At 47.5% G+C, this 24662-nt stretch overlaps 5 protein-coding genes across 6 annotated transcripts; 3 read left to right on the forward strand and 2 right to left on the reverse strand.

Moving 5' to 3' along the window:
• Positions 1–51: 51 nt before the first annotated feature.
• On the reverse strand, positions 52–2899 carry LOC111072706 (transcription initiation factor TFIID subunit 5). The gene is made up of 5 exons (XM_022364719.2): positions 2739–2899; positions 2533–2674; positions 2416–2476; positions 2208–2360; positions 52–2150 (listed from the first exon to the last, which is right to left on the reverse strand). The coding sequence occupies exons 1-5, from the start codon at positions 2892–2894 to the stop codon at positions 119–121; spliced, it is 2544 nt and encodes an 847-aa protein (XP_022220411.2). The 5' UTR covers positions 2895–2899; the 3' UTR covers positions 52–118.
• Positions 2900–4904: 2005 nt separating this feature from the next.
• Positions 4905–13228, forward strand: LOC111072731 (protein charybde). 2 transcript variants are annotated; one of them, XM_022364766.2, is made up of 4 exons: positions 4905–5850; positions 10215–10827; positions 10902–11012; positions 11077–13228. In XM_022364766.2, the coding sequence occupies exons 1-4, from the start codon at positions 5784–5786 to the stop codon at positions 11153–11155; spliced, it is 870 nt and encodes a 289-aa protein (XP_022220458.1). In that variant the 5' UTR covers positions 4905–5783; the 3' UTR covers positions 11156–13228. The 2 variants fall into 2 exon arrangements, with proteins under 2 accessions (XP_022220458.1, XP_022220459.1); XM_022364767.2 differs by having other exon boundaries at positions 10218–10827.
• Positions 13229–15579: 2351 nt separating this feature from the next.
• Positions 15580–16082, reverse strand: LOC111072732 (salivary glue protein Sgs-7-like). The gene is made up of 2 exons (XM_022364769.2): positions 15973–16082; positions 15580–15879 (listed from the first exon to the last, which is right to left on the reverse strand). The coding sequence occupies exons 1-2, from the start codon at positions 15995–15997 to the stop codon at positions 15635–15637; spliced, it is 270 nt and encodes an 89-aa protein (XP_022220461.2). The 5' UTR covers positions 15998–16082; the 3' UTR covers positions 15580–15634.
• A 677-nt stretch (positions 16083–16759) lies between these two features.
• On the forward strand, positions 16760–18854 carry LOC111072730 (putative alpha-L-fucosidase). The gene is made up of 6 exons (XM_022364765.2): positions 16760–17056; positions 17140–17281; positions 17357–17463; positions 17531–18007; positions 18078–18508; positions 18565–18854. Exons 1-6 carry the CDS (start codon positions 16804–16806, stop codon positions 18667–18669), a joined length of 1515 nt encoding a protein of 504 aa, XP_022220457.2. The 5' UTR covers positions 16760–16803; the 3' UTR covers positions 18670–18854.
• A 261-nt stretch (positions 18855–19115) lies between these two features.
• Positions 19116–23874, forward strand: LOC111072729. Its single transcript, XM_022364763.2, has 5 exons — positions 19116–19393; positions 20319–20496; positions 22217–22468; positions 22528–22597; positions 22656–23874. The coding sequence occupies exons 2-5, from the start codon at positions 20338–20340 to the stop codon at positions 23789–23791; spliced, it is 1617 nt and encodes a 538-aa protein (XP_022220455.2). The 5' UTR covers positions 19116–19393; positions 20319–20337; the 3' UTR covers positions 23792–23874.
• Positions 23875–24662: the final 788 nt, after the last annotated feature.

Genomic DNA, 24662 nt, shown 5'->3' on the forward strand with positions numbered 1-24662 from the left:
TCTTCGTTTCCAGTTTCCCGCCGAATTGTCTTGGAGGTTAATACATTTTTTATTCAACTCATTGGCTTATACACTTCGAAAAACTCTCACAAATCGAATCGAATATTAGGGGATCATTTTATACAGCAAACGTCCCATGTTCACTTCCAGCTCGGTCCTCGGACTTCTTTGTCGACTCCAGGCGAACGCCAAACATGAGATTGCCGCTGGTGAAGGAAACCTTATAGATGGCTCCCTCATCGTTGGCATACGACTTAAGCAGCAACTCCTCTGTGGGCCGTCTGGAGGGCGAGTTCTTGTGGGCTCGTCCAGACTCCTGGACGAGGCGGTCAAAGTCCCAGATGGAGAGCCGGCCATCCCGGCTGCCCACGACCAGCAGATTATTGTTCATGTCAAAGTCGCACGAGTAGATGGCTGCCGTGTGGTGGCTCAGGCAGCGGATCATTCGCTCGCGGGGCAGGTCCCAGACAATGACCAGATTATCGCCGCCTCCAGAAGCCAGGAAGCGGCCGCACTTGGAGAAGGCCAGCGAGGGGATTCTCGCCGCGTGGCCGCTGAGCAGACGCACCTGGTGGCCCTTCACGATGTCCCAGAGGCGGACGGTGCAGTCGGAGGAGCCCGTGGCCAGGTAGTACCTGTTCGGATGGAACAGACACACCTCCACGCTGGCCAAGTGGCCGGAGAAGAGGCGCGCCGATTTCTTGAGATTCTGTGCCCAGACACGAGCCGTGCCATCCGCCGAGCCGGTGGCAAAGTAGAAGCCCAGCGGGGCAAACACAACGCTGAACACGGGGCTCTGGTGACCCTCGTAGATGACCAGACAGTGCCACGAGCGGAGGCACCACAGACGCACATCGGAGTCCCGCGAGCAGCTGAGAAGGTAACGGTCGTCGGGAGAGAAGGCGCAGCCGTAGACAGCCCCCTGGTGGCCGTACAGGATGCGCTTGTCCCGCTTGTCCGACCTACCAGTGTCGAGCGTCATATCCTCCAGCTTCTTGGCGGCATCCACCGAGAAGACGTGCACCAGGGAGGCGTTCGTGCCGAGGGCCACCATGTCGAAGTTCACCGAGAAGTCCGCACAGATAATGTTCTCCTGCCCGGCCATGGCCGTGTACAGGTAGACCGAGGGCAGGTGCTCCCGACCCAGCGCCTCTCGCTGCTGCTCGTGCGTCCGGCGCTTAATCTCGTCCTTGAGACTCGGCGGGGGCGTGTACAGCTGTTGTCTGGGCGGCATATTGGCGTTCGTGTGTGCGGCGAACTCCCTCTTGCGACGCCGACCAGAACCGGCAGCGGGCGACGAGATCTTGGGGCGTTCTCCGGGCTTCCCGGGCACTGTCCACAGCATGATGTCCAGCCTGGGATGTCCCAGGCGGGTGCGTTGCTGCGGCAGCTTCTCGTCCTGGTACATCCGGATGCGGAAGTGGCCCAGGATTTTGTCCTGCTGGCAGAACGGCAGGCGCGACAAGAGGAGCAGGCACTGCATGTAGGCACCGCGCGACATCTGGATCTCCACCTTCTCGTTGCCATTGAGCAGCAGACGCGCCTTTGCGGGCACCTCCTCGGGCCGCAGGATCTTCATGAGCTTGGCGAGGCGCGACTTGTAGGAGGCGTCGTCCAAGCACTTGCCGCAGTTCTTCAGGAACGTCATGGCCCCGTTCACGTTGTCGCTGGCCACCATCTGCAGATAGGTCAGCACCAGCATGGGATACAGCAGCTGGTGGATGTCGTACTTCAAGTGGCCGCACACCACCGCCACCATGGCGCGAACTGCGTGGAAGGTCTGCTCGTACTCCTCGAATATCTCCTCCTGCTTGATGGCCTGGAACACGAGCGTCTCGGTGGGGTCCTGGCCGTGACTGGCACTGTCATCGTAGAACTCGTTACCCATGCTGCGAGCAGCCTCTTCTTCGTCGGTGTAATCACTGCCACTTCCGGTGGATTGTTGGGCGGCTTTCTTCGAGCTGGCAAACCGAAAAGGCACCTCGCCCGTGCCCAATGGCAGCTTCAACCAGCTTTCCTTTCTCTGGCCAAACGGATGAACTGTTTCCTCGTCTTCCTCCTCGTCGTCCGGGGTGTCGGAATCACAGCTGGGATCCGAAAAGCCATTTAAATCCTCCTCATAATCACTGACTGGCTCCTCCGGCGTTTCCCTGTGGTTCGTTTGGGTAAAGTGAATCAAAATCATAGAAATATCTATTACTGTCTACCACTTTTCAGCGACTCTGCCAGCGGACAGTCCGGTGTACTGGCTAGTGGGAGATTTAAACTGATCGGTGTCCTCGTCGTACACAGGCATCGATGGCATTGGGCCACTGCTATACTCGTATGTGGGCGACGACATCTCCAGTAAATCTTCAATGCTACATAGAGAATGAAAATTATATGGCCCATAAAAATGCATGATCATCGCCTTACCCCCCCATGGACTGTCCTTTTGGCGATTCATTCCACCCACCACATTCCGAGGAATTTGAGTCTAAGTTGGAAAACTTTCATAATACTCGGCAGTTCAACTGGCATTACCTGGCTTACCGGAATTGATGCTGGAATCATCCGAAGTGCTGTCGTGATCGCTTGAGGAATCCGAGTCGCTGCTGAGCTCTTTGGAAATCCTTTTTCCAGTCCTCTGATCGCTCTCGACTGCCGTCTTTGGCGCTTCTTGGAACATGAACATCTGTGTTGACTTTGGCTTTAATCTGCTCCACTTATGATGTCTTCTCGTATCATTTTCCACTCACCTGAGGCTTCCTTGCTGCCATGATTCGATTTTTGCTCTTTTTTTCTATTATTTCGCGGCCTGACAGTTCTTTTAATTTCAGCTTTCGTTCACTTTTCGCTTTCTTCTTCACTTTGACAGTTGCAGGGGCAGTGTGACCGCATGCGTACGGGAACATTTATAGTCCCAATAATAAGGGTATTCGAGGTTGTGTTGAAACGTGAAATCAGTTGGAAATAGCGGAAATTTTGAAAATATTCTTTCGGGAATATTCTTAGCATAATCTTTGTACCCTGCTGTCGTCAGTGCCTCTTCCTTATGGGCAGAAACAAGAACAGGCCTCTTTCTGTGCTCTTTCCTAGCTTTTGGCAGAATTATGTAGAATTTGCTTAAAGTTGAAATTATTCCTGTGTGCTCCTTGTCCGGGACCCTGACTGTACGGAACCTTTACGGAGTTGCCTGTAAGTTGTTCCGCCCCCGACATCTCATTTGACAGGATCCGGCGCAGCGGGACGTATTTAGGTTAGACTTGAATGGCTAGAGGAATATAAATCATGCATTTGATTAATTGTACGCCACTGACTTTTATCCTGTTCGACAACGACAACTCCCGGCTGCAGCGACCCCCAGTTACCCTCCAGCTATCCACCAGCTAACCTCCAGCTATCCCCCAGCTATCGCCCAGCTACAAACACAAAAAACTAAACTAAGATGATGGAAAACTGGCCTTTAAAAGTTTTGGCATCGGTGCTGCAACCCCCTGATGGGCCCACGCCTAGTCCAGCCAAAGCCCAAGCCCCAGCCCCAGCCCCATCCCCCTCGCTCCTAAGGCAATTGTGTTGTGTAAACATTTTTTCAGCATTAACTGACATGTGTAAGTCCCCCCCATTGCTGGCGGTCGACCAAAGCAGAAGAGAGCCAAACAGGGACTTTACAAGAAGTCCACAGGTGCCGACTATTGGATACCCTTTAGTCGAGCTTATGAACTGGCTGCAAATCCAATTGATATTTGCTTTAAAATTGTGCATGGCACAGCTTTGGCACCTTCCGCCGTTGCATGCAACCAATATACCCCCTGCACCAGACGACTGGCGGGGTATAAGCCCCAAAAGCAACAACGTGACAACAAGGAAATACGGAGAGAAAGCTTCTGTCGTAGGGTCTGATGCTGATGCTGATCCACTGCAGCAGCGGCAGCGGCAGCAGCAGCAGCGCCAAACAACGAACCAGTGACAAATAGCAAAAGCTGGACGATGGCAGTGGAGAGGTGGGTGGGGTGGGGTGGTGTGGCGTGTGGAGTGGGGTGAGGGCCGGACTGTCCAACGCTAGCGGCGCCATTTTTTATTTCTATTAAGATGAATTGTTAAAACAGTGACAGGCCCTGTGTCGGCGAAGCATTTTCATTCATTTTCTTCCGTTTTCTATCTCGCCGCACGCCCCACCACCCCACAATGGGGACCTGGCGACAGGTTTGGAGGGAGGGTTTGATTTGGATCGTCAGGCGGTACAATGGTCGTGTCAATCGTGGCCTGGCAGATATGTAAACCTGATGCTGATGATTTTGTAATCCCCGTACCCTTCAGTACCCAATAAACCAAGACTTTAACAGTTTTTTTTTAGTTTATACAGAAAAAAAAGAGCAATAAGGCAACAGCAATAACATGAGTACCATTACCCATCCCATAGTACCCTTATTGTTGCCCCAATACCCCTGATAACACCTCCTATGCGATAATTCTTATGAATATCTATGACGACCGATATGATTCAGAAAATTCTTTCAGTTACGATATTTTGCCCACAATTCCCCGAGTGGAATACTGCCACTCGAGCACAGCCGTTACTGTCAAATAGATTACAAAAAAAAACACTCAAGAGTCACAAACAATTGTTCTCTTGAGCGCCTAAGCCACAACTAAGGCTCTCTTAAATATGCTCTTGAGTACTCTTTGCACAACACTCAAGAGTAATTTGAGTCTCATTCGCACTCGCTCTCGCTCACTCTTTCTAACTGTCTCTCTGGGTGAGCAACAACAGCTGATACCAACATATGTTTGTTCGCAGCTGGAGAAAAAAACATGCTCAAGAGTGGCCAGACCGGTTCACTGTCAAGGGAAAAGCCACTCATTCGCACGACGCGACTGCGACGTCGACGGCGCTGCCGGACCGGGAAAATTCCTATAAAAGGCGCTGCACACACCGCCGGCCGGAGTAGCTTTGGAAAATTGGAAAACTGCTCCGCTCCGGCACGCCACAGAAGTTGCCCGTCGTCGTCCCAAGCTCTCCTCAGCGGCAGCAGAAGCACAGCTGAGCCGTGAGAGACCGCCGCGCGTTTTTGAGTGGAGCACAGAGCACAAGCAAGCCGGAAAGTCTCTGCCCGTAGCAGCAGAAGCTGAAGCAGCGGCAGCGAGCAGAGAAACAGAACAGAACAGAGCACAGAAAACGGCAGAAGGCAGAGAAACGGCAAAAGCTAAAAACAGAGCTCCAACGGCCGCCACACGCACCACATCCACCGGGCAGCGCACGGATGCAGCACCCCCACACTACACAAGCCATATGTAGCACCTCCCCGAGCAACAACTACAATTCCGACAAGAATCACAAAAAGAACAGAACGAGCCATGTGCTGTGCGTGAATGAACAACAACGACGAAGGCAGACAGCGAGAGAGAGAGTGTGGCAGGCAGGCAACGGGACGGGGCGGCAATTTCCGTTGACTTTTAGAATGTATTAAATTTAAACGTTTAACTAGAATAACAAATTTAGTTGTTGATACTTTTACCAATTGTTTGTTGAGCGGCGCGACAGACGCGGGCAGCCAAGTGAAAATCCGAATCGAATCCGTATATATCCGTGACACCGTGCGACCGTGAATCCCTTCCACGGACTTCAAATCAAATCAAATTTGTTTGTGATTAAATTGCATTTCTAGAAGAACACACAACCACACCACACCACACCCATAGCCCACACTAGTGTGTACTTTACACACACACACAGACGCACTCGAGCAGCAAACGGCACGCAACGAAAAGCAACGGTTTTAAGCAGACCAAACGGCGATTCTATGAAGATGGAAGTGCTCTCAGTACAAAATCACATTCAGGGAAAATTCGGTGTTAATAAAATCAAAGGTGAGTACCACACACATATCCTTCTCCTCTTCATTTTTTATCCTACCGCGAGTGACAGTGTGATAGAAATTGTGTTCAAGAAAAGAAAATATTTTGTTTGATTTCGAAATTTTAGTTCCGTACCATTTTTATGAAAAAAAGAAAACAGTAGAATTTGTATTAAAAAATGTGCCAATGCTTAGTCGCTTCATTTGCAGTAATCGGTTCCAACTCTTCTGTGCTATAGTTCAAATAATTCTAAGGGGAAACAAAATACCAGGTTTCATTCGAGTAACTTTTTAAATGAGAGAGGAGACTTAATCGCATAGAAACTGTCGACAAACTGATAATTTATTCCCATTGTTTGGGGCTTGAACAAACAAAGTTGGGAACAACAGCGTTTGTTAAAACACAGTTTGGCTGAAAGGCAGAGTCCGCATTTGTATGCAGCTAAAAATAGTTGCCAGAAAAAATAATTTCTATTATTCCGCTATTAAGTTAATCGGTGGCCAGAGTCTACTCAGCAAAAAAAAAAGAAATCAATTACAGTCAGAATAAAAATTGTGATGTTTGCTGAATCAAAGAACAAAAACTTGGTTAATTTAAATATTCGAAATGCATTAACTTTGAACTTAAGGTCAGTGTGTATACCTTGCGAGCCGCCACGATATCCATTATGCGGCCTGTGTTTCTTTAGAGAATGAAAAGAAGTAGGGCCATTTCGGATATTTTTAATGTGCCACGAACATTTTTATTTTTCATGTTTATGGCCCATTTTTTGATTCAATTAATTTTACTGCTGTACGGGAACATTTCATTTGATGTTTTCAGCAAATTTTCCAGGGATTATAAAATACATTTATTCAAGTGTTTTCCTAACGAACGGAAAATTTTGATGGATTTTTCTTGTGCTTGGCAGTGGAATGCTTCTTTGAGTGATTTTGATTTGATTAGCTCCATTCGTCGAGGTAGTTCTCTGACCCTGTGATTGGGTAGTAAATGTATCGACGGGCCCAGAGAAACTGGAGCACTGAAGAGGCTCTTGCTTTCAGTGTTCAGCACTCAGAAGAATCAAAAAATTTAGATTTGCTTTCGAATTGTGTATGCCTTCAACCGATGCTCCGCAAATTCATTTAATAGAATGATTTTTCAATCAATTCGAATTTAATCATTTCAGTAGTTTATTTATTTTTTAAACTCGGCTTTCTTAGCACAGATTGTCAGAGTTTCAAAAAGTATTTCATTTCGCATTGTGAAGTTTTCTGTAGAATTTTTGTTTGCCGCTGTGGAAAACGTCGAAGAGCATCAATACTTTCCTGCGGTTTAAGCACTTTTTGGACACACCGTGTATGTACAATGTACATATCATCCTACATATGTATGTACATACATATAATTATATTCCTACACATGTTCGTATGTAAATGCTGTGAAAGCTTTTCGGAGGGTTGAAAATGTGTAATTTGCATTATGCATTTTTTGTGTGTCGTGAAAGAACGCCGTGCCGTGCTCCGTCCTGTCCTGTTCTGTCCTGTTACTGTCTGGGGGCCATGCAGGCATATCCTGTTCATGTGTCTGACGGTCGGATTATGCAACATCCTGTTAATCCTGTCACTTTAAACTTTGCCAAGGCAGCGGCAAAAGAAAAGAGTTGTGCAAATTAGACGCTCCTGTCCGTCCCGTCCCTCTGTCTCTTTGGAAAATGTAAAATCAGCCAAAGGCGAGCACAAGAACTCTCTGTGGCAACTGCAACGGCAACGACAACGACAACGACATGCAACAACATGTCGCATACACTCACATACACAGACGAACATTCACTGGCTGACTTTCTCGCTCCCTCCGGCTGGAATCCCCTCCCTCCCTCCCTCCCGCTGTATTTGCAGTCAATTTAATTTCATGACTGACTGAGCGCATGCAATTTTATTTTCGAAGGACATCCGATAGTCAGCCAGCTTCTCTCACACTCACACTCTCACTCACACTTGCATTTGCACACTCTCGCACACGTAACTGTATTGCCAACGACGTGGACATGCATATTCATGTCCTAGTCAAATGGTGGAACCCCATGGGTGGCTCAGGGGAGTAGTCTCCATCATCTGTGTGTGTATGTGTTTGTGTCTGTGGGGCCAGTGGAAATAATGTTGTTTAATTAATTACTTAATTTCTTTGAATAAACATTAGTTATGCCCATGACCATAAGTATCACTTTCTCTGTGTCTGTACGAGGGAAAAGGGTTGCCAGGAAAGTCATCTCTATATGTACATACATAGATACACTGAGTAAAACAATTATACGTGCACCCTTGACAGCAAATAGTATTCCTCTGATTTGTATGCAAATACAAATAAAAGTAGTGTATTTAAATATTAAAAAGAAGTTTAAATAAATAACTTTAATATCCAAATTTGTCTCCAATTGTAGCGAATTTGAATCTGTACAGAGAAAATCAAGTTTAATTACCCAATTTGATTTGAAATGTTCTCTAATAGGGCTCTCCACTAACCACTATTTACTAAATAAATACATACATATGTATTTATGTACATATGTACGAATAGTTGTTTGGGCGATTGTACGTTCGGTGTTTATGTGTTTTTGTGGAACATTGATTGGGTAGCCCTTGCCAAGATTCCAATCAGGGGCGAATGACTTCCAAAATTGGTCGTAATGAATAATTTATAAACTTGATTATTGATTCACAAACTAAAATGTACGCACACGCGTGCAAATGTGTGGCCTACGAAACTTGCCACCAATTAAAGCACCGATTAGCGTGTTTTCTGTACCTGTAAACGATATTAAAGATCTGCGAAAGCAACACATTTCTTCGAAAGGAGACGCGCAAGGAGCGACAAAGCAGATGTCCCTTAAGCTTTTCTATCGCTCACTCACTCTCTTTTCCATTTGCCGGCTCTGACAAGAACAAAGTATATTTATCAAAAAGCACTCTCACACACCAACTATACTCTGAGCGACAGAGAGAGATAGAGAGAGAGACGAACTAAATATGCGGTTCGGTCTCGGATGAGTACTTTGCAATTAAATGTGTATTGGTGGTCGCTTGTCTCTGTTTCATATTCCCGTTCCTTTTGGCTTTCGCTTTCCTGACTTTACACGAAGCAAACCCTTTTCCCCTCTCCGCACCCATGGACAGGGTGAGAGGAGACAGCGCGCACTTGACAAAATCCAATAACACACGCTGATGAAGGTAGGAGAGTGAATGAGAGACACTGAGAGAGAGTGACGCTACCTCGCACGAAAAACGGCACAATTTGGATTTTATGTGGGAGAGCTTTTCAGCTTAGGTAAAGAAATATTCAAAGAGCATGTTGATCTGTTGAAAATATATGTAGGGATATATATTTTTTTTTTTTAATTTCAAGTTAAAGTTAAAAAACAACCCACAAATTAGATGAATTAGATGAAACTTTTGCCACCTCTTTGCGGCTGAGGCCCCACTGTGCGACGTTGCAATGATTGTGTACAATGGTTTACGTCGGCGGGGGGTGGCACGGCGTGGCGTGGCTCTTTAAAGAGTTTCCGCGCTAATTACAAGACGCTCGTCGAGACGTCGAGTCAAAGCAGTTAATTTGTACTTGCACACACATACGAACCTATACAATGTTGAGGGGCAATGTAACTGCTTTTTATACACGCACACACAAGTACACACATTAAACACGAAAGACAATGGGATGAAACGGGGAATTCGGCATAAAGATGTACAAATTAAATGACAGTGCTGCATCCGATTCCAGAATTAAATATGTATTCATTATCCGCAGAAGCAAAACATACACTCATACAGAAATACTTTTCTCGAAGTGCGTGTCTTTCGCTTGTTTGTCCCACTGTACGGCCTCTCTGGTGGGGTAATAAAACAAAAAGCAAAAGAAAAAAAAAAAAAAAGAAATACTGTGCAGTAAAGTAAAGGCAAAATGAGGAAGACGTCATATAACGCCTGATGTGTCGAGGGGGGCTGAGGAAGGCAGAAAGGGGAATGAATGGCACAAACTAAACTGCTGACTGCGAGAGAGGCGAAAAGGGGGAGAGTCGTCAGCTGGAAACGCAGAAGCAGAGGCGAAAGAGTGCACAGCAAACGGCTGATTTCCAGCTGTTGTTGCCAGGTGATTTCGTGTCGCCCCGCGCTCCGGCTCCCTGGAAGCAACTCGAGTGGAGTCTGCGCAGTGTCTTGAGTGGAAATCCGAGTGAGAATCCGAAGCCGTGTGGGTCTCTCCAACCCCCCAGACATCAGCTGATTTTTTTTTTTGTGTTCTCTTCTTCTTTATGAATTCTCCTTTGCCTTTTCTCTTGCCCTTTTGCCGGTCGATGAACGAGTCAGTAATCTGAACCACACTCTCTTCTCCCCTCTCCCTAGCAGACTGGCCGAGTTCGGGCGTTGCATCCACCGCGCCGCATCCGCTGGAGGAGGAGGAGAACGAGGCAGACGTCGACGCCGCACTGGACGCAGACGTTGTGGACGGGCATCCAGCTTCCGTGCTGCACATGCGACAGCACCAAGCGCTCAATACGCGGCCAACGGTGCCGATGGCACCCCCGGTGACCGGCTCTGGCAAGCAGTCCGCGGTGGCAGCCAGCTTCGACGTGGTCAACGGCAGCTCCGCTGCCTACCACCACGCTTACATGACCAACGTGCTGGCCAGTACCGCCCACCACCCTGGGCATGGCCACGGACCCGGGCCCAGCCCCATGCCGGCTTCGCCACTGCAGTCGACGGCTGGCGCTCGCTTCGGAGCCGCCGACAACATGGACGACGTGAGCGCCAGCGCCGTGCGGGACCTGTCGCAGCAGCTGCAGTTCCAGCTGAGGGATGCCAAGCAGCGCCACCTGGCCTGCACTGAGGTGAACTTGCCCGCTGATCTCACGGAGCGCATCGCCGCCGAGGTCATCCGAATGTCGGACCGGGAGCCGTGTGGCGAGCGCGCCTGCACGCTCTTCATCGAGTTCGAGAGCGAGCCGAACAATGTCAGGTGAGTGATCTGATCTGAGTGATCTCCGTTGGAGCCGCGCTTACGATTCCATTTGGTTCTGTTGCTCCCCTCAGGCGCATCGCCTCGTTCAAAGTGGACCCAGACACTGTGTCGATTTTCGAGCTGTACTTGACATTGAAGCAGGACAAGAGCGGCTGGACCTCGAAGCTGCCGCAGTTTCTCAAGTGAGTAGAGTCGCTCTTCCATTGGAGAGACACCACTAATCCGTGCTATTCTCTTGCCTCGCAGAAATCTCACCCGTAGCAACACCATCAACATCAGTCCGGACTTCACACTGACCAAGAACAAGCTATACTCATCCGAGTGAGGCCCTGGCCGGGACATGGACGGGGACGTGGGTGTGGATGTGGATGTGGACACAGAGGCGCTACTTAATACTCAATCCCTCCGAACAACAGTAATAGCATCAGCAGCAGCAGCCGAAAAGCCGTAGTAGCAGCACTGGCCCCCACATCCACACACACACTCGCGTCCACGTCCCTGGGCCTTGTTCCCGCTGGGAACGGGAACGCGAACGTGCGGGTGCGTTCCATCAAAGATCTTCATCCTGTAACCAGGAAACGTTTAACCGTAGAGGCAACAACTTTGGACCACAACTATCAACCAATCAACCAATCCTGCAAGCAACAAATCAACAAACAAACAACTCAACTCTAACCAACAATTATTTTGAAAACCTCCTCTAGAGGAAGAAAACCCAACAAACAAACAAACAAATCAACTGCAGTTGCAGGCAACTCAAAACTCTTATTGGACTGACTTTTGGCTTAAAAAAAAAAAGTTACTTTTTGGAAAATATAAATCGAAAATTTATAAAAAGAGGAGGAACGGCTCCGCATTGAAGGCGGACGGGCGACACACACAAACCATAAGAAATATTCAAAATATTGTAAAATGTTAATTGTCAGACTCGGACGAGCGACAGAGAGAACTTCACTCAGTGAGCGGTTGTCGGGGACCCGTTTCGAGCGTAAGGGCAAAATTCCCCCACACGTAGACGGATCATGGAGTTATTAGTGTACGGATGTGTGTACATCATTGCATGATTTTCATCGTATGCCCGTATATAGATAGTACACTGATAAACTCCAGATCTTTATAAACCAGAATGAGAGAAAACAATAAGCAGCAGTAGAGCTCTGCGGCGAGGAGGGGCAGAGGAAGTAATGCATAATAACAAATGAAGAATAAAAAAAAAACAAAGTTGATGTGATATTATATAATAATTATGAATATTGAGAAACGCATACAAACACACGAACATTAAACATGAACCCAAACAAACACGTACACACAGAAACCAGCTAGAGATTCGGAAATCATAGTTCGGAGAGTATTACAGACAAGTATCCATCCGCTGGACGCCCAAGAGCAGATCCCGGATAAAGAGAGAGACAAAACAAAACAAAAAAAAACAAACCAAGTAAAATCCAAACCAACAATAGAACCAACTGGAATTCTCAAAAATATTTCCACCAATTACGATTAATCTTTGTATTATTATTTTAATCAATACTATAATAATTTTGTTTGCGCGCAGAGTTACAAACTTTGCTATAGAGATCGCAGCCCCCATAGAGGGGCTGCGCATATAACAAATATACATATATATAGATATATATATATGAAAGATACAATATTTCTAATATTCGATGTGTTTCTAGAGTAAGGTTTTAATATTAAACAAGCAAAGGCGAAAATCCAGCAGAAAATTCATTCAATGTGCGTAGCTGTGTGTTTATCCGTAGTATCTGTAGTTAATAAACCAATTGCAACAACACAATGAAGCGACGATCATCAGCATCGGTTCAAAACAACAACACCCAGATATTAACCTGTATACATGTATGGATAACTTTCGGCTAGATAGTTTGGCAAACGAATTGTTTTTGGATTACAAGATCGAAGCAATGAAATTATTTATAAAAAAAAAAACAAAACAAAAAAATTATTGAAAACTAAAATGGGTAACTAAAGTGGAAAAGGAAAATGAAATGGAGAAGAAGAAGAGGAAAACTTTCGGAAAATATAAAGTCATCTGTGTTAATAAATTTTAAAATAATTTTTAGCGTAGAATAACGAAAAAACAAGTGAAAATCGAAAAAATCGGAGCAAAATTCATCTGTAATCTGTAATATCTGAACAAAAACAAAATCTTGATGTTGCACGAAATCAAACAGATCCCCAGTATTCGACAAATGTAATTGTAGTTTTTACTCAACCCACAAAACATAACACTAAAACATGAACACAGACGCACGCAAGAAAAAACAAAACAAAAAAAAAAAATAGCAAACGAGAATTTACGAATAGCTTAAAACTTAATCCATCAAATCCATCAATAATTATCAATCAATCCCACAAAGATCTCGATAGCAAGCAGAAGCAGACGGTGTAGAATTCATATGTAACATTTAGATATTAACAAAATCTTGCTTTACACCCCCACTTCAAATGCATACAATAACGCTAACGCTAACATGTGTTTTAGCCATCTCAAAACTCAAAACTCAAGTATCAATTCAATCCCATCTCTTTCGAGCATCAGACACACACACACATACACAAAAGTAGAGATATATGTCTAGTGTTATGTAAATAGGGCCACCGTAGCAGCAATAAAAATATATAAAACAAAACTAAAAAAAAAACAAAAAACGAGAGAAAACCAATCGATATGTGTACTGTATTACGAATTAAATGTGAACATAAATAGAGCAAGTGAAGAAATAGAACCATGAATGTGATCTATTAAATAATAACACGTAAACTTAAATAAATTTAAAACTTACAAAAGCAAATGCAAATGCAAAACGTAAAAGCTACATAAAAATATGCAATTATTTAATTATTTTTGTTTGTTCGATCCAGCAAAAGTACACGAGTATTAGCCACACACACACACACACATATAACTTATTTTGTCTGTAGTAGACACACCTATAAGTTGTAGAGCTCCCGAATTACATGAATATACCCACTCACCCATGCCTGATCATCCCTTTGAGTTGCTCCACCCATGTTGATAGGCTTTGTAGTTGAGTTCGCCACGCTTTTGATGTTGTTACGGAATTAGGAACTAGGGTTTCTGTTTGAATTTTTATCGTACATACATACATACACATATATGTATGTATCTGCGGAAGAGGTAGATAGAGAGGGAGAGAGAGAGAGGTTTTCGTTTCGTTCTCATGGATAAGTGTAAGCAGAGAGAAGGAAGAATCTTAGACACGTCCAGTGCTCCTCAAAGTATTTTGTAAACAATAATGATAAATGAAATGGAAAAATAAAACAAGAAAGAGACAAGTAAACAAAAGGCGAAATCAAGCGCATAAGCAAGAGAAAGTAAATATTCTATATACAAGATAGATTTATGGCTATATATTGTAGAATTTTTACATATTCTATTACGGACTACAGAGTTACCGATTAAGCAAAAAACAAATATTACGATTACCATTACTACTACTACATGTATGTGCATATGTATGTGTATATTATCGATGTGCGTATCTGTGTGTGTGTTGTTTAAGGGAACCAATTAAAGCATTCAAGAATCAAATTACAAATCAATTAAGCGACGCGCCTCCACTGAATCCACACTCCACCCATTACACCATCAGACCACATACATACAGTACATAGAGTACTATATTACATAATATTATATTTTGAACTGCATTCCAATTGCATCCGCGACTCTCGATAGGAAGTTCTATTCAAACGATTATCCCACCATGTGTAATCTGAGCGGAGATTTCAGTTTCATCTCGATATCAGTTTCGTTTCGTTTTGTCTTATTTTCGGATTTTGAATATGGATTGCAATATGGTCTCGATCCACTGCTCCACTGCTGCCCGAATAGTGTCCAGTTAAAGCCCATCTATGTTGTACACATTTTAGCCATGTGTTGTAACCGTTAAGCGTTCCCATTATGATACGAGTATGTGCATCGGCGGGCAAGCAGGCAGGTCCATGGAGTTTCTGACGCGAGTTCATCAGAGAAAACAATATATTGATATATATTATATATACTACCTATGAATGTATGTAATGAAGAAAAACAAAAACAAAACAACAAATTTAAATTTTAGTAGCGCTTAACAAATTCTAGCAACTTAACAAATTTTAATTAATCAAATTAAACAAACAAATGCAACAATTGCAATCTAATTTTTTCTCTGTGTAAAAGTTGAATAAAAAACATCAAAAAATCAATACAAAAAAAAATAAATTTTTTAAATGTGACAAAATAAAAATAATGTAGTTCTGTTCTCATTTTGGATGGGTATGCACGAGGTCGTACCCTGGAGTCCTCCGGCTATTACAGCATTAATCACAAATGACCAATTGAATACGCTCGATCAAAGGGAATATCAATGGAAACGGGTAGATCGAATTAAAATATACGAATGCCATTCACTTGTTGGCTATAGACTGAACTCTGATTAAATCCACTAAAATAAATGCGTATACAATTTATACAGCCGGAGTTGGAGCACGACAATTCCGATCAGTTATGTATGTATGCACCACCCCCACATTTCCTTCAACGATCTACCGACTTTCGTGGCTTTCTTTTTGATGGAATATAAATGCGAACATTTTTGCAACAGAATGAAAGATGGGAAGGCGACCGATGTCAGCATTCCGCATGGTTTTTTATGCATACAAGAGTAAATTTAAACAAGATGAATTGATGAAAACATAACAATTACAATGGCGTAAGAGTAGTCCAGGCAGGGGTCACAACAGGAAGTAGGAGTAGGAGGCTGAGGGATCCACTTTACAGCAACCACGACTTTTCCCCGCACACGCACTGGCGGATCTTGCGTTCAAGGACGCGCACATTGTCGAGCAGCTCCTGGCAGAGACCGTCCCTTCCTTTGCATCCCTGGCAGGCGGTTCCACCGGGACCGCATAAGCCGCACAAGTCGCAGGGATTGGTTGGGGGCTTGCCTTTTGGGGGCTTGTTGTTTGGGGTCTTGCATCCAGTGCCCAGATCGGCGAAGCTGATGAGCAGGATGCTCGCTGCGAATGTATAGAAATGGAAAGGATAAGAAATGAAGTAATGAAGGAGATTAAGAACCGATCCTTTGGCGGGGATCGGAGCTTTGCACTTACCGACGATGAAAATGGTCAGCTTCATGTTGGTGTGTAAATGGACTTGTTCAGGGGAGCAGACGCCAGAGACTGATGCCTTCCTTGGAGGAGTCTACCGCTTTTAAAGGTATGCCTGATCCATTTACGGGTTGTGTGAACTTTGAACAGTTTCCATGGGTTAAAAATGGACGAACCACTTGTCGATAATGCAAACACCATCCTGCACTCCACTTTCGGCTGGTTAATTATAGAAAAATATGTTGTCAGTCCACGTGTTCTCCTCTGCCACTGGAACAGCAGAAGGCTACAAGTAAATGTGGACAAGGTTGGTATTGTTAGTGTTAACAGTCTATCCCACAACTAAGCCTAGTTAAACCCTTTTGGGCATGCCATAGTACCACTCTGATTCAGACTAATGATCTGCCTGTTCAGACAATGCCAATGCAGGGTATTTTTAGCAAACAGTCGTCAAGAGCCCGAAGACTGCCTGCCAAACCTGTTTACACATTAGAAATGCTGATAAATAATACAAGTGCCCGTCTCAGTCCCATTCCAGAATCTCTTATCAACATTTCGACACGCTGCTCCGGATATCCACGGCTGTGTTTACACACGCACACACACACACAGTCAGACATGCACGCTGTGCCGGCAATTGCATTCCAGCCCAGCCTCTCCTCTCCCACTGGAAGCCTTGCTTGGCTTCGGCTTCGGCTTCCAGCTCGACTATAAGCGACAGATCCGAGCGACTCTCGGCTCAGTTGAGCTCCGAGCGTCGAGCGTCGAGCAGTGCAGCGAGGCAGAGGCAGAGCAGAGCAGAGCTAGAGCAGATTCAGTGGCTTAATTAGAGGAATGGGATTTGGAATGCGATTTGGATTCCCCGCTTGGATGGGGATGGTGCTCGTGGGGATGGGGCTGGTCGCATGGCAATCGGATGAAGCACAGGGGATGGCACCGCGGACCCGCTACGAGCCGAATTGGGCCAGTCTGGACCAGAGGCCCCTGCCCCGTTGGTACGATGAGGCCAAAGTGGGCATATTTTTGCACTACGGCGTATATTCGGTGCCGAGCTTCGGCTCCGAATGGTTCTGGCATAATTGGAAGAGTGAGTATGACGCACACACGCGCGACGCACACACATATGGTGGAGAGTATGGAATCCAGAGCTCTGAGCTGAGTGTATTCCAGATCTGCGCACACCGGAGTACGTACGATTCATGCAGCTCAATTACAAGCCGGACTTCACTTATCAGGAATTCGCAGACCAATTCACAGCGGAGCTTTTCAATGCCACTCAATGGGCGTTGCTGTTTCGCGATAGCGGAGCCAGGTATCATATATATATACTCATGGATAGATATACTCCGTACTGCTGATTATACAGTTGAAAATTACCTATCTCCAGATATGTTGTGCTCACCAGCAAGCATCACGATGGCTTCGCCCTTTGGCCCTCGAAGCACAGCTTCAGCTGGAACTCCATGGACGTGGGACCCAAGCGCGATATAGTCAGTGAGTATTCCTGTTCCGTGCCACAGCTTGAGGCACAGTCTCAGCTCTCTTCTTCTTACCTCCACAGAGGAACTGGCGGCAGCTGTGCGCAGCGTTTCGGATCTGAAGTTCGGCCTGTACTATTCGCTCTTCGAGTGGTTCAATCGCCTGTGGATCGATGACAAGCTGCATCTGTTGATGCAGCACAGTTTCGTGGACCAGAAGGTGCGGCCCGAGCAGCTGGAGCTGGTGCAGGAGTATCTGCCGGAGATAATTTGGTCCGACGGCGACTGGGAGGCACCGGCCAAGTACTGGAAGTCCGAGGAGTTCATTGCCTGGCTCTACAACGACAGTCCGGTGCGGGACACAGTGGTGACGAACGATCGCTGGGGCATGGGCACGGCCTGCACGCACGGCGACTTCTACAACTGCGCGGATCGCTTCAATCCGGGCGTGCTGCAGTCCCACAAGTGGGAGAACGCCTTCACCCTGGAGCGCAGCAGCTGGGGCCAACGCTTCGACGTCAGTCTTGCCAGCTTTATGAGCTCCAAGGACCTAATAAAGGGTCTGTATTATCGCCAGCCAGCCAGCCAGCCAGCCAGCTCCAAATCAATTACGCATTTCGCATGTTTCAGAAATCGTCAGCACGGTGAGCTGCAACGGCAATGTCCTGATCAATGTGGGACCCACCAAGTACGGCACCATTCTGCCCATATTCGAGGAGCGGCTGCGCGACATGGGCCGCTGGCTGAAGATCAACGGCGAGGGTATCTACGGCAGCGTGCCATGGATCTATCAGAACGACACCGAGACGCCGAACGTGTGGTACACACGTGGCCAGCAGGCCGAGGCCGAGTCCGAGTCCAATAGCAGCGTCACCATCTACGCCTTCGTGCTGGACTATCCGTACGACACCAACGAACTGGACATACACCCGCTGGGCAAGCAGATCACCATATCCCGCAACGTGCACTTAACCGGCCTCGACTTTGGCACCGACGGCGAGGTCCTGACCAAACAGACAACCCAAGTGGTCATGCTGGGCATGGAGGGAACCGATATTCAGGTATAGATAAGTCCTCAATCTGCTCTTTATATATTTATTAATCCCCCCATCTGCAGTGGACATCGAACCATAACAAGCTGCACATCAAATTTCCCCCAAAGAACCACATGGATAAGCGGGGCCTGGACTACGCCTGGACATTGAAGATAACCATAATCTAATCTAGGATAAGGGAGCCAGGATCTGTAAGATGAAATTCATACATGTATTAAGCATCTACCTACCTACTGGGCAGAAAACAGCAAACAGATGGCCACATGAGTTACCCAAAGAACACACGCAGAGGGAACTAATAGAAGCGTTGAATAAACCCTTTGACAATATAAACGGACATAGGAGGGATCGTCTCCATCTCTTCTGACTGTCAAATCGGTACATCGGTATTGTTGCAGTTGCTATCCCATTGGATAGTCAGTCATTCATTGGACTGTGTTTGTTTGTTGCTTTCTGTACAAATTTCTCTTTGTCTTCCCAGACAAGTGTAGGATCCAAATCCTCTTTACGCTGGGCGCCCCAACCAAACCCGAATCGGAATTCGTTGGGTGTTCGGCTCTCGGCATGACTCATGGTGGCTCGTGGAGCGCGCCTTCGTTACCGCCTGAGCTCGGCTCGAGCCGACTCGCTTGGGTCCGACTTGGCTTGCCGGTCTGGCCCGCCACTCGATCAGCGTTTCTTGGCAGCGATAGACGCGTCTCGGTTCGGCTCGGTTCGGTTCGGTTTCGTTTGGTTTGGTGATTGGATTTTGGTTTTCGATTCGATTAAGTTGGCTGGCTGGACTGCTACGATTGAGTGCTCCAAGGTGTCGCCAAGAGAACTGATTTATCAGGGCACCCCCACTGGCGGGCAATGTGTGCTGCTGGTGCCTTCCCACTGGCCATATAATTGGTGGGTGATGTGCTGCAGATCGGTTCTATCAAAGAGTGCCCCTGCCACGGTGTGTGTTTGTTTGTTTGTTTCTGTGTGTGGCTGATTCGGCATCGAGATAAAGTTGCCTTCGCCTTCAAACTGTCAGTTATTGGTAATCGTTGGTAATCTGAAGAATCTGCTCTTTTGTGCAGGGCTCCTCCAGTTGTGGGCCCAGCGACTAATGAGTGCCATTGAATTGGACTCCTGGCAGCAGTGCAAGTAACTCATATGGATATGGATGCCGCTGCAGCTGGATGTTAAATGACTAAAACAAAAAAACGCTCCCTCCCATGGGCCCATGTAGATGTCTATCTGCCAGGACTGGGGAGCGGCATGTGAGCCAAAGAAGAGAGCTAATCGACAACAGACAATCGCCAGGTGGGGCGGGCAGGGGCACGGGAAGGGGAAGGGTACGGTGCCTAATTGGTGGGGACGACCACCCATCTGCATCATTGCTGGGCAGAGCTGCATTGTGCAGGATTTCGCCATTAATCCGCCACAGATCTCTCGCTGGAATTCGCTGGAGTCGACAGCAGCCGCACAGCCGCATAATAAATATCGATCCATATCGATATGCTCCATATGCAAAGTGTTCGGGGAATCGTCTGTGCTCTGGCCAAGACGCGCTGCAGTCAACCCCACCCCCCTCCCTGGCTGGTCCGAGGGCCGGTCACTTGAGCCCGGCGAGGGGGCCTGGCGCCGAAACCTGACCTCCGATCGGGTCAAAGGCCCCCCCTTTTCTGGCTATTTTCTTTGATTTCTGCTGAGTGGCTGAGTGCCGGAGTGAATCGTTGATTGAATGACTCATCTGTGTCTGTGTGTGCATGTGTTGGTGTAAAATTTTGGGCTAAAATTCCCCCCCATCGTATCACTTTGCAAACTCAACTCTTTTTGTCATTGCCAGCTGTCGGAGAGCACGCCCAATGGAGTCCGCCACACCAGGAGCGGATGTGGATGCCAGCGGCGAGCCAAACACCCCCAGCCAGGGCACACAGACGACCCAAATTACCTCCATCGATGGATTCTTCAATCGGAAACGCGGCCGTCCGCCCAAGAATCGCTTTGTGGAGGTCTACAAGAGCGTAAGTACCAGTAGATCGAGTATTTGGGCATTTGTTGGGGATTCGTATCGGTGATTTGACCCACTTACGGGGCTGACTCCTTTTCGGTGTGTCTGGGGCAGCCAGTAGCCCGAATGCAGTTCTGCTGTTTGGCATTTTGCGCCTATTTGTGTGCAACGTTGGCCGCTTGGCCCTGTTACCCACCTCCCCCTTTACCCATCCCATCCCATCTAGTCTCTTATCGACTGGGGGCCCTAATGCGGCATTTTGTGTGCCGTGCCGTGCCGTGTGGTGTATTCAGATTTGGTTTTTGCCATATTCGTCATATTAATATTGACAACGAGTGTTTCCGCATTTATTTCATTTACGCCCGTCTGGCGGCGGCATCGACGAACGTTTTGTGCTTTTAACTGTCATTTTCATAATTTCTACATTTTTTCGTTGTTGTTTTTGTTCGTCGATCCGAGTTTGATCGCTCGCTGGGCTCAGGCACACGCACCACACCACACCACACGGCGTACCACTCCACCACCATGCCGCACCATCCACTTGCCTTGCCGCACTTGTGTGTGTGCGCTTACGATTACCCACAGCCCACGCGTCACTCTCCTTGGCGGACCCATTCATTGGTTGGGGTGGCTTGTCTCTCTGCTGTGCTGTGCTGCGCTGTGCTGTGGATAAACAATCACATTTGAATAAATATTTTGTCCATTGCCATTTGTGGCATTCTTTTGGGAAATAAGCCCCCCACCGCCTGCCAGCCTGCCCGATTGCTGCGGATCCACGTATTATAATGCCTGACCCAAATCGGTCCAAGGGAATGGAATCTGTGCATGTGCAAGGGCTAGATGGGAGAAGTGGAAGTGGATGTGGAAGGTGCCTCTGAGCGATTCATTCGATAATCTCTCTGTGTCTCTCCCATGGCGATTGAAAGGAACGATACGACACACAGCCAGCAACCAGTACAAATAATTAAAATAATAATAATAATTCCCCATACATATGTACGTATCGTATTTAAACAAATAAGGTGTGCGTATCGCTGGAGTGTGGCACACACACACAAGTTATCAGAGCCAAGCAGCAAACTCGTTTCATTGTCTTTCAATGTTTTCGGTGTAATTATTAATACGAGCCATGGAGAGTACGACTACGAATACGAGTGCTCTCCACACATGGAAAGTCTTCTCAAATGATTGAATATTTGGATAAATAACAGCTCAGAGCAAAGTTAAGGGAACTTAATACTCCTGGAAAATATTCCATTAATTTTAAGGGAATCAGCTCAGCGATTCCCAATTTCCAATATCATTTCTCAATCAACCACCATTAACTTTTTTGCGACTTTCATATGCCCATTTATGGGTTAGGGTATCCATTGGTTGGGACATTCCATGGCGCATTTTCTATATCTATTTTTTTTTGTATATAGTTTTGTGTGGTTTCTCCAGTGGCTCGTACACGTCGCTCATTCTCTCTCCATGTGTCTCTTTCTCGCTTTATTATTGATTTGATGCGTGAACAAAATTCAAATAGTGACATTTTGGGCAAACGACAAACATTAACAGTAATTTCGGAAATAATAAACTGGTTGCGGGCGCGCACCGTTTGTCATAAATCCAAAATCCGAAAATCTGAGTTCCAAAAATCGAAAACTATGACAGCGTCGGGGACTGAGTCCACTCACGGGTATTGGGTAGGAGAATCCGTTGATTGAGTAACCAACAAAGGCTTCTTGCAGGCTCAGCTGTCGCCGCAGGCCATCTTTACCAGCTTCAAATTGGAGAGGAATGAGCAACCGAGTGCTGCGCCTGCTGCTGCCACCCCAAGTGGCGCCGCAACGGGCGAGAGTGGAGAGGAGCGTGCAGGAAGAGCCACAGATCTCACCCCTAGTCGGAGCCGGAAGCGGAGTCGCTGGTGGGCCACATGCCCGGAGGAGACGAGCAAACGAATCCAAGTCCAAGTCAGCCCCAAGGAGGAAGCCTCAGCCCAGGTAGGGCACAGATAGTTCCTGAATGAATTCTAAATGATATTTTACCGATATCCTTTCAGCCCATTCCTCACTCTGCAGATGCAGTATCATCAAAGAACGTCTCGGGCAGAGTTCCGGAGAGGGTTTCCGGTGAGTCAATCCATTCAGGGGCATGCCACCACTCGCCACTTACCCTCCGCCATTTCAGTTGTCCGTGCGGCAGGAACTTTCTATCCGGAGAACGCCTGCACCGCTCACCAGACCGAAGTGGCCGATAGGATGGGCCAAAAGGAAGCGGACTTGGCGTTGGACCAGCCCGAAGATCTGAGCATGCGCCCATTCCAGCCCGAGGCCAACGACAGTGGAGAAGCAAGAGCAGAGCTGCCAGCGGCGGATACCGGTCTGAATCTGAATCTGCTGCAATTCAAACAGCTGATCGACCTGTACCAGAGGCAGGTGCTGCTGCCCAGCTTCCTGGCCGCTGCCAGCAACAGCCAGCCGATGGCCCCACTGGACATGCGCCTGCTGCTCGAGAATGCCGCCCAACAGAAGATGATGCTGATCAATGCAGCCGCTGCCAGTGCAGCAGCAGCAGCTGCATCAGCGGCGGCGGCGGCAGCCACTTCGTCAGTGGGGACACCAACGCTGGGAATGAGCAGCACGGCGACGACAACGGTGACGGTGACGCCGCCTCGGCCAACCCCGAAGCGGGCGCGGGATCACGACATTCCCAGCGGGTACCTGAAGTTCCGCTTCAACGAGGACTGCGGCTTCGATCGGTGCGGGTACAGGAACCACCAGTCGCACTTCCACTGCAACCGGCGGGACTGCCACTACAGCTTCTGCGACAAGACGCGCTTCGTGCAGCACACGGCGCGGCACGATCGCATGGACACGCTGATGGGCGATGATTTCCAGCAGTTTCGGGCCAATATGCGCTGCGGCGTGGCCAGCTGCTTGTATGCCTCCGGCTGTCCCGAAGAGGCTTCCCCAGGGGGAGCAGCAGCCAAGAAGACTTCGCACTTTCACTGCCGCAAGTGCGACTACGTCTGCACGGACTCCAACAAGGTGGTGGCCCACCGACGTCTGCACCTGCGCCTGGACTATGTCCGCTCCGCGGGCTTCCGCAAGGTCACCAGCAGCGAGTCCTGCAACGTCCCGGCCTGTTCCTACGCGCTGCGGCACACCCACTACCACTGTGTCACCTGCAGCTGCAGCGTCCTCACCCGGGCACAGCTCGCCTCCCACAAGCACAGGCCGGCGGGGGCGGGCAGTGGCCAGCCCAAGTCGGAGGGAGCTTCTGCCTCCGACCCAGAGACCAGACCCATCATCCCCAGCCCCTAGCCCCTAGCACATGTACAACAAACCCACCCACCCATGAGAGGCAGCCGAAAGGTGTGAATTGAGTCAAGCTAAAATAAATGCAGATATATTCGTACATATCCACTTCCTATGAATCAAATGATTCTCACAGATCCATCTTTCTCTTGACTGTCCAGCAGGGTTCTGAATCTACTAGCTCTGCTCTGCTGTCTGGTCAACTGAGCCGAGAGTCGCTCGGATCTGTCGCTCATAGTCGAGCTGGAAGCCGAAGCCAAGCCAGGCTTCCAGTGTGAGAGGAGAGTCTGGGCTGGAATGCAATTGCCGGCACAGCGTGCATGTCTGAAGGTGTGTGTGCGTGTGTAAACACGCACACGTTTGTAAACGTGGATATCCGGAGCAGCGTCTCGAAATGTTGATAACAGATTCTGGACTGGGGCGCCCTGGGTGGGCACACTCGTATTGTTTATCAGCATTTTTGATTTTAAAACTGGTTTGGCAGGCAGTCTTTGGACTCTTGACGACTGTTTGCTAATAATACCCTGCATTGCTATTGGAATGGGTATTGTCTGAACAGGCAGATCAATAGTCTGAATCGGAGTGCTACTATTGCAACCCCAAAGGGTTTAACTAGGCCACTAACCATACAGTATATAGATGTGCCAGTTTATACAACGACAGTGGTATTGGTTGGTTATTCCCGAAATTGGTTTTTATTTCCGTACTCAAAAAGGGGGTATATTGTATTTGTGGTAAAAGTGGATGTGTGTAACGCAGATAAGGACACGTTTCCGACCCCATAAAGTATATATACTCAGTAGAGTACAGTCGCGTCCCCAGAAGCGACTCAAACGTTCCTTCTCGTTTCGATCTAATTTCTATCATTTTCTGCCTC

Source organism: Drosophila obscura, unplaced genomic scaffold (assembly GCF_018151105.1).
Source record: "Drosophila obscura isolate BZ-5 IFL unplaced genomic scaffold, ASM1815110v1 contig_1, whole genome shotgun sequence".
NCBI lineage: Eukaryota > Metazoa > Arthropoda > Insecta > Diptera > Drosophilidae > Drosophila > Drosophila obscura.